At 45.0% G+C, this 14,555-nt stretch overlaps 1 protein-coding gene across 2 annotated transcripts in view; it reads left to right on the top strand.

Moving 5' to 3' along the window:
- The window catches only part of ARHGAP44 (Rho GTPase activating protein 44), a 160,247-nt gene that overhangs the window by 56,894 nt on the left and 88,798 nt on the right, over positions 1-14,555 (top strand). For both annotated transcript variants that reach the window (XM_066588132.1, XM_066588131.1), the window contains exons 2-3: positions 13,919-13,958; positions 14,300-14,404. In XM_066588132.1, coding sequence (XP_066444229.1) covers positions 13,919-13,958; positions 14,300-14,404 — 145 coding nt within the window. The remainder of the gene's footprint in view (positions 1-13,918; positions 13,959-14,299; positions 14,405-14,555) is intronic.

Raw genomic sequence — 14,555 nt, 5'->3', positions numbered from 1 at the left:
ATGTATTCTTACAAGATACCCCAATCACTTACGGTATCTGGCCTGGGGAAGGTACCGAAATGCGTCGCCAGATTAGATTTTGTCTGGCAATGCAGAGATCTAGGTCTTATGTCATGCCTACACTGCTTCACCTTCTCTTGTGTCATATTTGCTAACAGAGGCCTCCAGCACAACCATTTCAGGTAACCTTAGGTAAAGTCCCAAGTCATGAGTGACTAGTCGGGTGACATCACAACATGACGGTTTCTCGGCAGAATGCTTTTGCAGGGTGGTTTGCCATTGCCTTCCCCAGTCATCTTTTACCCCCCCAGTAAGCTGGGTACTCATTTTTACCGACCTCGGTAGGATGGAAGGCTGAGTCAACCTTGAGCCGGCAACCTGAACCACATGGGGAGTAAACCCACAACCTTCAGGTCGTGAGTAAAAGCTTAGGACTGCATTTCTGCTGCCTTAACACTCTGCGCCACACGAGGCCCTTACTTCTACCTTTTCACTGTCCCACTAACCCATGCTTACTGCACTATGGTGTAAGAACAATTCCCCGGCTACAATAAGTACCAGGAGCTGTATTAAAGTAAACACTATTTACTTACTTCAGAGACCATGTGGTCCAGTGGGTCTCCTCAAATATCCAGGTTTGCCTTGCAATCAATCACCAAGGTGGTGTTTGGAGAAACTTTCTTAAAGACTGTTATTCTATACAGACATCAATTGTGTACATAGTAAAGAGAATTTCAATTAACTAACGCGTTTCGGAGGTCTGCACCACCTTTATCAAGTGGTAAATTGAATAAAAAGAGTAGCAATACATGTGCTATGGTGAATTTATTATAAAATGACAGAGGGGGTGGAGCACGCTGATTTGGCACAAATTGACCAGAAGAAGATGGTGGCCTACTCTGGACCACATGATCTGACCGGGAGATGATGGCCACCATCAGGAGATCACATAGTTTTTTTGCCTTATTTTATTTATGTTTACGACTGAGGTCTTGTACCCTGGGCCAGTCTGATGGCGCTGTCCTAGGACTACTGAACAATGTGGGATCCTGTCGTTTAGACGGGTTCCCCACACCAGGTTAGTCCATATCTTTATTTGTTTCCGCTTCACCTCTTTATAGAACTATCCATTTTTTGGAGCACAGTCACATATACTGTATTTGTTTCTGTTGTACTGCACTACGGAGCGCTGGTATTTTTTTTACATACATAGTGACAGATCCCTGCTGGAAGCTGGTTAATCACCGTACTGTACTGGAGAGCAAGTCTACTGGAAGAGCCTATAAGTGCTTACACGTCAGTAATACAGCACCTGTTGATTGGTGCTACTTGTCCACTTAGCGGACCCTGGTTCATAAAGGCCCATTTACACGGAGCGATGATCGCAAAAAGGCGATCGTTTTAGCGATAATCATTGCGTTTAAATGTGCGCCCAGTCCAACCTAAAAATCGTCAGTCAGCCTTATCAGCAGTTCTCAGCGGGGAGTGCTGATAGCATTGTTTCCTGCTGGAGAGCAAAGGAACTGAAAGCTGATAAGAGCTCTCGGGCTATTAACTGCTTTCAGCTAAGGCTTCTTTTGCACACTTAAAGGGGTTGTCCCGCGGTGAAATCCAAATTTTTTTTTAACTTACCCCCGCATTCTGCCCCGTTAAAATCAATTCCGTTAGTTATTTAAAAAAAAAAAAAAAAATCACTTACCTGCATCCCCGTTCGCGCAGCATCTTCTTTTCTTCTTTTAAAGATGGCCGCCGGACCTTTCCCAATGATGCACCGCGGTTTTCTCCCATGGTGCACCGCGGGTCTTCTCCCATGGTGCACCATGGATTGTCTTCTCCTTCCTTGCGTTCCACTGCCGATACAGCCACCTAATTGGCTGATCGGCACCACGTGACGGGGCGGAGCTACGATGATGACGCGCAGACCAGCTCTCCGGCGCGAGCACACAGCAGAAGACCGGACTGCGCAAGCGCGTCTAAAGAAGCAAGAAGACACCGAAATTAGACGGCTCCATGGAGACGGGGGCGCCAGCAACGGAGCAGGTAAGTGAATAACTTCTGTATGGCTCATATTTAATGCACGATGTATATTACAAAGTGCATTAATATGGCCATACAGAAGTACTTAACCCCACTTGCTTTCGTGGGACAACCCCTTTAATTGCTCTTAAGTAGCTGAGTACAGTAGCTACTTACAAGTTTATGCAAAATGATCGCTCAAAGCTGTCACTGTCATTTGAGTGATCTTTGAGCGATCATCGGGCCGTGTAAATGGGCCTTAAGAGTTTTACCAGTGAAGTGTATATGTTGATTGGCCAAATCTTCCTGTCAATTGTACATAGGGCAAATGTATAATCTAATTACCCCTTTTAAAGGATGTCTTTGCCAACTCATGAGGGCAGTTTGCTGATTGTCTTATTCTAGCCGGCTCTTATTTACCTCCAGAGAATATCTTTCTCCTGCTTTTTTTCCGTTAAATAAATAATTCCTTCCCGCTAATTATTCTCACAATGCCCCATTAATCTTGGACAAGTTTAGGCACGGTCTTAACTGACATTAGGTAACACTTTTGAGAAATGTTGTCATTTCTTGACCTTCTCATTAGATGTGATCAGCGGCATAAAACAATTTATAATTACGGATTGAATAGAACTTTTCTTTGGACAGCGGCTCTTTAAGTTGTTCTGTGGGAGAACCTGTTGTTTAGGAATTTACTATCCAGAAATTATTCTTAAAGGGGTTTTCCCTTCAATTATAAACAGGAATATTGCTACCGCTTAGGATGCCCACCGATCACTAGAACAAGAGGCCCACATTCCATTTTCTGATTGCGGTGGAAAGGACTTGCTTTGGGTGTTTGGGCACAATCATTAGAGTCACTTTGGGCTCTTGTCCATTGGCTGATAAATTCAAATTCTGACATTCAATGAGAATCTGAAGGATTATATTGTTCAGTGTAAACGCACCAACTGAACGATGAACAAGAATTCGTTCACTTCTTATTCGTCAATCAGTTTCTGCATGTAGAAAACTGAACGATGTATCATTCCATGTAAACAGGTAGTATAACTTATGAATGACTGCCTGCTTACTGTGAATGAAGGCGGCAAATTCTGGTGCAGATTTTGACTCAAAACAGCTATGTTTCCGCATTTGATTTCAGAAGATATGGCACTCCCCTCCAAAGTCTTCATACTGTCAGCACTCCCCGGCGGCCTGCAGTACGCATGGCGCCAGTGGTCAGGTGATGCAGAAGGGGCATGACTTGACCAGCAGCGCTGTGCTCACTACACAGACCCAGCAGACAGTATCACATATAATGGGCTTAGGGTGGTTTCACATCTACGTTAGAACCTCCAGCGTTTTTTTCCCATCTAAAAGCTGGCCAGCTGGGCGGAAAGCAGGTCCCATTATAGTCAATGGATTCCGCTCGGCGCTGTTCGGTTCCATCCAGAAACAGAACTGTTTGGCCATGGGGATTCCCCTTTCCTGCTCCCCGAACGGAGCGCAGATGTGAAACCACCCTTAGCTACACTAGTTCAGCAGCTCAGTCACAAATGATAGGCTTGTATTTTATATTATAGTCTTAAATACAGAAAGTCAGCAAGCAAGGGCCTATTTATACCATGGACTGTAACAAGGGGGCGCCCTCTACGTCTTGAGCAGGAGTGTAAAAATTAATTATTTTCACCAAGGACCACTTCAGCCTTATGGTTGCCTTCAAACGGCCCATTGTAATTGTAAGACTGTATAGTTAAGTGAGCCCAGTAATAAATGACCACCATAATAGCCCCTGTAGGAATAGTGTCCCCCATAGTGGCCCTAGTAGGAATAGTGGCCCTAGTGGAAATAGTGCCCCCCCCCCCCCATAGCATAGTAAGAATACATGACCTCCCATAGTATTCCCGGTAGGAATAGCAACTCCCGTATTTGCCTTTGGCCGAGCAGCACGACTACAGGCATTCCACTCACCCAGCCTGTAGCTCCAGTCTGGTGGCAGTCACTGCTGACTCTTGACACCTCCAACCTCTCCCCTGAGCGTCTATGCTGCGTACAGGACGGCGCACGCAGTCGCAGACTCAGAGCTGCAGGCTGGGTAAGTGGAATGCCTATTAGGTTGCTACATGACCGTCGGGCCGCATAAAATGAGGTGGCGGGCCGGATTCAGCCCACAGGCCTTAGGTTTGACATGTAGGATCTAGAAGAAAGAAAGTTTCTACACTGACACAGAAGTGGGTTCTTTACTGTAAGTGCAGTGAGACTATGGAACTCTCTGCCTGTGGACGTAATGATGGGGAACTCCATAAGAGTACAAGAGGACCTGGACACCTTGAGTGTTACAATATTACATGTTATATCACTGATTACGTCAGAAGGGTCGGTGATCCGGGGATTGTTCCGATTGCCAGATTAGAGTCGGGAAGGAATGTTTCTCTAAAATTAGGAAATTTGGCTTCTACCTCATTGGGGTTTCCTGCCTTTCTTTGGATCAACACTGGTGTTTAATAGACAGAACTGGATGGACATAGGGCTTTTTCGGCCTTAAGGGGAATGAAGCTGCTGTAAAGCCTCACTGAATGCTGTTAAACGTAGCTCAGGAAAAATGGCCGCATGTATAGACAGCCGAATAAAAGATGAAAGAAAAATGGCAAATGTTTCTCTATCTGGTTTTAATGAATGTAACATTTTTGGTAATATTATCCCTTTTAAATACCATGTTACTGTGTCGTATCACCCCTGATCGGATTAGATACACAGGCTCAGCAGCACTTAGAAACTTTGCAAGGCAGCAGACATCTCAACCCTCTCCATCCATGTTCTAAATCTTAATGTCCCCCCACCTGGGGCGCTCAGATATGTGCTGTGTGCAGGATTTCCATCTCCACTATGTTAGGAATAGAGACATTTTGGATGTTTTTGTCTGTTTGTGTTTTTAAAAGCCGAGGCTTGTGTGTCCGGGGGGCAGAAATCGTCCATTTAGACATTTCTAAGATGCCTGCTGGAGTGTGATATGGATTGAGCCTGCAGTTTCCTCTGCTGAGCTGCACTAGATGAATCCTCCCAGTTTCTGCCGTGAAGCATTGATATTTTTAATTTGTTCTAATTACCAACCATGGTGAGATTTCTAAATAGTCTCACTAGGCGGGCGCTGGGGATGCCTGCGGGACGGGGGCTGCTGGTCCGCTCCGACCCTGCGCAGCTCATTATGCAAGTCACTGATTTTTTTTGCAGCACTTTACTGTCAGGAGCCTAAATTATTTGCAATCTTTCCTTCCCCGTCATCACAGAGGACACATGTGCAATGCAAGAACGGTGGAACGAGGGCGCTCCTGAGCAGCACAGAGTAATTAGAAGCGCGTTATGATGAGGTGCAGTGACCTGTTGCAGCACAGAGTATTTCAGGGGGAGAATATTGAGATCTTGCAGGAGTTTATAGATGTAGTGGAAGGAGCAGGGTCATATGCTAATGAAGCAGGTGGAGGTGTTATGCATGGCGCGGCGGTGACAGACAGAAGTGGCATATATATTTATTTTTTTATTTTATTTTTTTTAATAAAAGCTTTACCAAACTGGACAGTAAAAATTATGTTTCACTTAATTGGAGGATACATCATATACTTGAACATTGCTACATAATTACTCATGGCCTAAGCTCTTAAAGGGACAGTAGTCAATTACTTATCTCCCATTATATGTATGCTCATTACCGGTTCTACCCTGACATAATAACATTTTTACCAGAAGTCACATTTAGAATACATCTCCATCTCGGTCCAGCAAGGCACTTCAGTCTCTTCGGTTGCTGTCCTATCTTATACCAGTACTGCATGCTTTACTTCACAGCATTCTCTGACTGTTACTGCAGCCCCCAGAAACTTTGGTCTGCACTCCACTGTCTGCTACTACCGCTGAGCCTATCCTGCAGTGCAGCACTGCTTGCCAGGACTCAGACTGTGAGACAGCTTGTACATCCCGGCCGGTCCTCGCAACCATCCTGCAGAGTCCAGTCTGTTCCCACCTGCCTGTCCGTATCCTGTGAGCCTGCTGCACAGATCAGAGAGGACCTTGTGTTATTGCTTAGCACAATGAGTAAGGGCTCTGCTCTTAGGAATTTTGGGGGGAACCTTTCACCAAACACCCCAAATTTTTCCTTTTTCGTCTCGCTGCTGCTGTAGGTGACATTCTCCAGGTCTGCCCTTAATCTCCCAACACTAGCCTGTGGGTCTCAGCCATCAGGACATTTCCTGCTATCTCAGGCTTTCCATAAGGTCAGTAGCGGGTCTCGCTGATCTTTAGGGGTGTGCGGCCTCCTGCTGGGGGATGTTTCCAAATGCACGGGGGAACCTCCTGCAGCTGCCATCGAAGGCACTGATTTGAAGGCACTTGCACACCACCTCCCGTGACAGTGATCATCAGTGGCCTGAAAACCTCCAGTAGTAAGCAGCACTAGGGGATATCAGGGCGGTGGTGACAGATGAGTTTGTCGCTGGGGACTACTGAAGGCTGGTGCCTATACTTCCCGAATAGGACTGCAGGTCGGTGACCCAAAGGGACAGCGGTTCACATTGTGCATTACCCTCACGGCCTCGAATAGCTTAAAGGGGTTGTCCCGAGGCAGCAAGTGGGTCTATACACTTCTGCATGGCCATAATAATGCACTTTGTAATGTACATTGTGCATTAATTATGAGCCATACAGAAGTTATAAAAAGTTTTATACTTACCTGCTCCGTTGCTGGCGTCCTCGTCTCCATGGTGCCGACTAATTTTCGCCCTCCGATGGCCAAATTAGCCGCGCTTGCGCAGTCCGGGTCTTCTCCTCTTCTCTATGGGGCTCCGTGTAGCTCCGTGTAGCTCCGCCCCGTCACGTGCCGATTCCAGCCAATCAGGAGGCTGGAATCGGCAATGGACCGCACAGAAGCCCTGCGGTCCATGAAGACAGAGGATCCCGGCGGCCATCTTCAGCAGGTGAGTATGAAGACGCCGGACCGCCGGGATTCAGGTAAGCGCTGTGCGGGTGGGTTTTTTAACCCCTGCATCGGGGTTGTCTCGCGCCGAACGGGGGGGGGGGTTTAAAAAAAAAAAAAACCCGTTTCGGCGCGGGACAACCCCTTTAAGGCTGCTTTCACATGGCTATGATAATTGTGCAAGATTTGTGCATTGTGAAACGCACAAAAATAAACCCTATTCTTTTGAAAGGGGTCATATACATCATGTATTTTTTTCTCTTTTTCCTGCATCGCTGTGCGTGAAAAAAATCATGGTATGTCCTATCTTTGAGCATTCCCTCGGAATGCATTGCCCATTGTTTTCAATGGGGTTGGAAAACGCATAACACGCGACTGCGATGCGAGGTTTCCCATTGAAAACAATGAGGATCACAACTGTACTGAAGTGATGGTAGGCGTCAATGACACAAAAACGCCTTGCATCCGCAGGGACATTGCATGAGGCCGTGAAACTCAGCCCGATATTGCACGAGGCCATGTGAAACTAGCCTAACTTGGCTTATTTCTAGACAGTAGCAGAAACAGGAGAAGCACAGTCCTGCCACGCGCGGGTCTGATTCTGAGTAAAGCTCTGATTTTTACAGTCCCTTCCAGAAGGCAATCGAATTTCGTAAGCATTCATATTTCTTTAAAACATAAGGGATGAGTGCCCTAACTTTTGCAGAAAGGAGGTTTTCTAAATTATACTACTCTACAGAACTCGGACTCAGCTGCCATCTAGTGACTAGTGTACTAACTATAAATATAGCCTAATGCACATAGCAGCAATGTTTCCACCACAAGGTTCTTGGAAGAATGAAGACTCTTTAATATTGGAACCTTAGTGAGGTTATGCCCACATCGAGCGCCTTGAAGAGGACATCTTCTTAATAATACCCTTTCTCTAATCCTATTTTATCTTGCCCTCCTGGATTGATAAATTACAGAGTAATAACCATGAGCCCTTCCCAACTCAAATCAGGAAAACACGGCCAGGGTTCCCATTCCGCAGTTAGGCAAATACCTAAAGTGCCACCAACAGCTGTCCCTCTGGACGACTCTTTTCTCTCTTCACCTGGGGATCTTTTTCCCTCCCTAGACTCAAATCTAGCAAGCCCTAACCCTCTAGAAACTACAGTTGCTCCCCACTCTGACTCGCTTCTATCCCAAATACAAGTACAAAAAGAAGTGTCTAAAACCTCAGCCGATATTACCGCCAAACTTACCAATGGAATCCATAACCTAAGTCAGTGATGGCGAACCTTTTAGAGACTGAGTGCCCACACTGCAACCCAAAACACACTTATTTATCGCAAAGTGCCAACACATCAGGGGCGGGGCTTATCACGATGTATGACTTTTACTGCCGTGGTCCTTAAAAAGACAAGGCTGTTTCAAAATAGACCGGGTGCAGATTCTGACCGCTTTTGGATGCGGAAATGCTGTGGAATTTGCCATGGAAATTTCTGCTGAGGACATTCTGCAGCATTTAATTGAGAGACTTTAACCCGACATTGCCCCGACAGTTGGCCTCACAACTTCATACGAATTTCCCCTTTCAATGGTCATTAGGGTGATTGGACTATTGGGATGTCCACCTAGCCAACTCATATGCATCATTATATGTCCAGAACTATCCTTCTCTGTAAATTCTAGGCTGCAAAGCTGGAGCCATTGTCATATTTCATGGATACTCATTAAAATGACATTTCTTCCCCACATTTTTTTTTTACTGTAATTTTTCTTGAAATTTTCAAATTTTACAATAATGCAATAAACATTTGACTAAAATGCTTCATAATCTCATTAATACACAACAAAATCAGTTCACAATTATGTAGATTGAGGAGAGAGAGAAGAAAACATGGCTGAAATTCAAATTAAGAATAATCTTCTCCTTAGTGTTCCGGTCCAATCTTGAAGTTGGACTGCTATAAAGAATAATCAGAATACTAACGGCCTGACAGGGCCTAACTTGAGTTAAGGGGCGATAGGGAAGATTTAGGTAAAGGTGGGGATGGGGGGAATGGTGACTTCTGAGACTGGAGGAGCTTTTCCCATGGGGCGGATGCTACAAAAGACAATTTCAGGCTATAGAGTGTCTGTTTAGGAATTTTATGTAATTGCTGCTTTTATAGGGAGATCAGGGATCTATTACTTTGTGTGGGGGGGGGGGGGGCGTATATTCTAGCAAAGGAGTCCATACTTTTAAGAATTTTCCATGTCTATCAGCTAAAATAGAGGTCAGTTTTTCATTTATTAGATACCAATACACCCTGTGCTTGACTTCGGTAAAGTCCAAAGAAGCTTTGTGCCCTTCCCAACTGAAAGGAGGTCTGGAGGGGCTTTCCGAATATTTTGAAATATTAAGGCTGGGTTCACACGGGGTGTATTTTCGTCGGAAATCTCGCGGTTTGGCCGCAGCAAAAACCGCGAGATTTCCGCCGGGAGAACCGCCGCGGTGGCTTTGAAGCGGTCCGGCCGCATGCTTTTCCGTTGCGGCCGGCGCTCCCATAGAGGAGAGCGCGGCTGTAACATAAACAAAAAACCGACTGTAAACAGACATGTTGATTCTTTTAAAACCGCAGCTTCAACCGGATTTACCGCAGCGGATTAGCCGTCCCGTGTGGACGAGGTTTCTGAGAAACCTCGTCCACATGGCTGGCTAATCCCGAGATTAGCGGCCGTGGGCGGATCTGCTGCGCCAGAACCGCGGCAAATCTGCCCTGTGTGAATCCAGCCTAACAGACAGCTCCACAGCCCAATTAGCACTACATCATTCTAAAACTAACGCTCAACCTTTGGCTCTCTTTAGAGGCAACTGAGGACTACCCTCTTACCATTGATTCGATCTTGTGGACCCCACTAATACACAGACCCCCTATACTAAGTTCATAGCAGAATAGTTCATGTGGTACCAGGATATCCTTCAAACTGTTTGTGTGTCTGTTCATACCCAGGTGACATGATCCACATTTGGTGGTCCTGCCCTCCAGTTAAGAGACTTTGGATCAGAGTTTATTCACTGATATACTCTGTAACTTGCTGCAATATATGTAAAAACCCATGGGAAGCACTATTGCATAGGCCCATTTACACGGAGTGATGATCGCTCAAACAACAGTTTGAGTGACGGCTTTGAGCGATCATTGTGCATAAACTATTAAGTAGCTACTCAGCTAAGTAAGGGCACTTAAAGGGGTTGTCCCGAGGCAGCAAGTGGGTCTATACACTTCTGTATGGCCATAATAATGCACTTTGTAATGTACATTGTGCATTAATTATGAGCCATACAGAAGTTATAAAAAGTTTTATACTTACCTGCTCCGTTGCTAGCGTCCTCGTCTCCATGGTGCCGACTAATTTTTGGCCTCCGATGGCCAAATTAGCCGCGCTTGCGCAGTCCGGGTCTTCAGCAGTCTTCTATGGAGCCGCTCGTGCCAGAGAGCGGCTCCGTGTAGCTCCGCCCCGTCACGTGCCGATTCCAGCCAATCAGGAGGCTGGAATCGGCAGTGGACCGCACAGAAGAGCTGCGGTCCACGAAGACAGAGGATCCCGGCGGCCATCTTCAGCGGTAAGTATTGAAGTCACCGGAGCGCGGGGATTAAGGTAAGCGCTCCGGTAAACTTTCTTTACTTCCCTGCATCGGGGTTGTCTCGCGCCGAACGGGGGGGGGGGGTTGAAAAAAAAAAAAAAACGTTTCGGCGCGGGACAACCCCTTTAAGTGTGCAAATAAGGCCTTAGCTCAATGCTGTTATTAGCCCGAGGGCTCTTATCTGCTTTCAGTTCTTTTGTTCTTCAGCGGGAAACAATGCTATCAGCACTCCCCGTGGAGAACCGCTGATAAGGCTGAAGGACGATTTTTAGGTTGGACTGAATTTACCGATCAGCTAGCAGTGCCTAAAAAAAGTGCACGATGGCCGCGCGTTTAGATGATTATCGCTCATACGATCATTTTTTAGCGATTTGTGGGCAATCATCGCTCCGTGTAAATGGGCCTTTAGAAAACTGATCTTTCTTCTTCCTAGCAACTAAACAAATCATTTCCCAATCTTTCTCTGAAATAAAGCGAAAGATGAATTGGTACTTAATCAATGAGATATTAACATCTATAGTAGCTCATCGCCATGAGGCATTTTTGAGAGTCTGGAGCCCGTGGGTAAATTACACCCTTTATTCCCAAAATATTAACCCTTTCCAATCCACTGTCTGACCTCTGAAGACATTATGATTTAAGGCTGTACAGCTCCGATGTTGAAAGACGTCCGTCGGGGTTCTCTTACTGTATATTGCCCAGCCTCTCTGCTGTCGGAGCCTATCCAACGTGTCACCTCATGCAGCACTGGCTTTACCCAGCAGATAGCGCCGTTGCATAACGTCAGAAAAAGAGTAAGCCCCCTAGGAAAACCAGGATACAGATTGGATTGGAAAGGGTTAAATCTTTATTAAGCTCCTTATAAGACCCTCAGAATCATTATCACACAGCCTTGTTTTTCCCACCCAGGTTTTCAGCTCTGCGAGAGAAGGTCCTTCCCCCATCCTCTTCCTCTCCTTTACAGTTTGGCCCTGGCCAGGCCATTATTCCATTAGTAACCCTCCTAATATAGGTGATAGTAATACATTTAAAGAAATTCTCTTCTGGAGGGTCATTTGTTGTTTGCTTACTTTATTTCTTAGGGCTCTCTCACACATGAGCGCGGCTAAGGCAGTAGTTGGGCCCCTGGGAAGGAGTGGAGTGCCGAGACACATATAGCACTCCATAGAGAAGTGTGCTGATTGTGGAAGGTTATAGACTGAGTTACATAGTGTCAGTAGCATTAAATATTTCAGGAAGTGAGCTGATCTTGTAGGGTGCAGTGACCAGTCTACCCATGTGTTGATGGTAATGAGGACTGGGCCACTTCTAGTGTAGTCTGTGTCTGACCTTAAAGACATAATATACTTTTGCTCTTGCTCTCTCTATCTCTGGGGTCTCATAACTGGCTTAACGTGTGTTTGAGCTTTATGGTCTTTAATATTAATGAAGATTTCATCTATCGCGTGCAGACACATTGTGTATGGTGACAGTCGGTCATGCACAGTGTTCGAAGAGCATTGTGTGTTTATAGAGTGCAGACTGATAACTTTTTCATACGTTTTCTCATATATTTCCCAGCCTGTTAAGAATTAGTGGAAATACTGTGCTTGCCATCCTCGTCAGTCAGTGGTAGGGCGAAGATGGTTGAAGCATGGCATACCAAAAGCTTTACCTACCTTTTCATATAATTTACTCTCATAAATAATTACAGACAACTGGCAATGGTTACTGACATACTGACCTCCCTCAAAGTCGTGTCAGTAAACTCGAATTTATTATGTGGATGAATAAACTACCATTAGGTTAAAGAGGTATTCCCATCTTAAAGGGATTTTCCAGTATACCATGCAGAATACCGTGCAGCTATCACCAGTTTGTCTGTGTTAACTAGCCCTAATGGGAATTGGAATATCAATATTGTTTATGTAGTAAAGAGAACGCAGAGGAAGAATTCGTCCTTTCGATCCCTTGCTGACGGGCTATTAATTGGAATATATGCAATTACAAATAGTGAAGGAATTCAAACATTTGGGAGTTGTGGTATCTTCTAAACCTCAAGATTATATTTCTGCCAATTTGCAAAACTTGGTGCAAAAGTTTGAGGATAAGGTCAAAGTCTGGAATCACCTTCCATTGTCGATAATTGGCAGATTAAATATTATCAAAATGCTTTTAATGCCACAAATCCTTTATATACTTGAAAAATTTCCTGGTTTGGATTCCATCACAATATCCTTTTAGACTCCCTACGATATTTAGGACTTTATTATGGAATAAGAAATCTGCTACAATTAAATTTGAGACCCTTTAAAGGGAAAACAGTCTGGAGGGTTGGCAATTCAAAATATTTGAATATATTTTCTGGTGTCTCAATTTCAACAGTTGAAGGGGTGGGGAGAAAGAAATGGGGAGGGGATGAATGGCCGATTGATTTCCCCCTATAATGATCTGTGAAAGAGATGGAACCCTAAACTGACAGAGTTTTTTAGGTTAGAGGGAGAAGAGAAGGATAATCTTTTTGGAACAGGTACAATGTGGAGACTTTTTATAGCTTTGAACAATTTGAGAGCTTTATGATGTTCCGCATAGTTATATTTTTGAGTTCCTTCAGTTACGACATGAGTTTGATACCCAGGTCCGGTATCTGTGCTTATGGTCCAACACCCTTTGGTAAATTTTCTTGGGTGTTCTGGAGCTACAAAGGGTGCAATATCTTATTTATATATACAGATGCTTTCCTATTATTTACAGCAATTTACAAAAAAGGTTAAAAAACATGGGAAAAAGATTGGGCCATAATAGTGGAGATAAATGGGGTGCAGTTTAGTATTCCTCCAGAGGGGGTGTATATAGAGATGAGCAAGCATACTTGCTAAGGGCAATTACTCGATCGAGCATTGTCCTTAGCGAGTACCTGCCCGCTCGGAAGAAAAGGTTCGGCTGCCGGCGTGAGTAACAGGTGAGTTCCGGCAGTGAGCAGGGGGGAGCGGGGGGGAGAGAGAGATCTCCCCTCCGTTCCTCCCAGCTCTCCCCAGCTGCTCTCCCCCCCCCCCCCCCCCCCAACCCGCCACTAGCAGCCGAATCTTTTCTTCCGAGCGGGCAGGTGCTCGCTAAGGACAATGCTCGATCAAGTAATTGTCCTTAGCGAGTATGCTCGCTCATCTCTAGGTGTATATAGTTAATCTATAAAGTTGCAAAATTAACGTCATAGTTGCATACAATCCCATTTTTTCATCCCTCCCTCGCATAGCGTTGTTGCATACGATTAAAAATATAATTTCAATAAAAATGATCTGATAAAAAAAAAGAGAACATAGGGTGTTCTGCTTGTATTAATGTCTCCTCCTTTCTTTCAGGGCCGAGAAGACGGAGGTATTGAGTGATGATTTATTGCAGGTAGGTGTCTCTCTCTTCCTTGCTCATCTCTGTGGCTACATTACAAACATGGCGAGTTGTTAGTAAATAGAGTTTGGATCCACCACCAGATTTCTGGAACATTTAATACAACATGTTAGGGTTGGAGCACGGTGTCAAAGATACTCTTCGTGTAAATTGTCTAGATGCCTCATTATACAAGCAACTGTCCATTTCCCAATGTCTCATTTTTTTCCTACCAGTGATTATGACATGGAGATGTGGTTAACGAGGTCACCTAATTGGTAAAAATCCACCCTACACAATGTTACATCAGACGCTGGAAGGGAGTTCATTTGTTCTTTTTTCCTGTTCCCTCATAGGTTGAAAAACGACTGGAGTTGGTTAAACAGGTCACCCACAGCACCCACAAGAAACTTACAGCATGTTTACAAGGCCAGCAAGGAACGGACACGGATAAAAGATCGGTAAGTCTGTATAACTAAGCTTTTACTTGACACAGTGCCCCCCGTTACAGTGTAGATCAAACAGTGTCCCTATTATAGTGCAGATCATACACTGCCCTCATTATAGTGCAGATGACACAGTGCCCCCCATTACAGTGTAGATCAAACAGTG

Source organism: Eleutherodactylus coqui, chromosome 13, assembly GCF_035609145.1.
Source record: "Eleutherodactylus coqui strain aEleCoq1 chromosome 13, aEleCoq1.hap1, whole genome shotgun sequence".
NCBI lineage: Eukaryota > Metazoa > Chordata > Amphibia > Anura > Eleutherodactylidae > Eleutherodactylus > Eleutherodactylus coqui.
The sequence above is the reverse complement of the archived record's forward strand: the minus strand, read 5'-3'. Positions and strand labels throughout refer to the sequence as shown.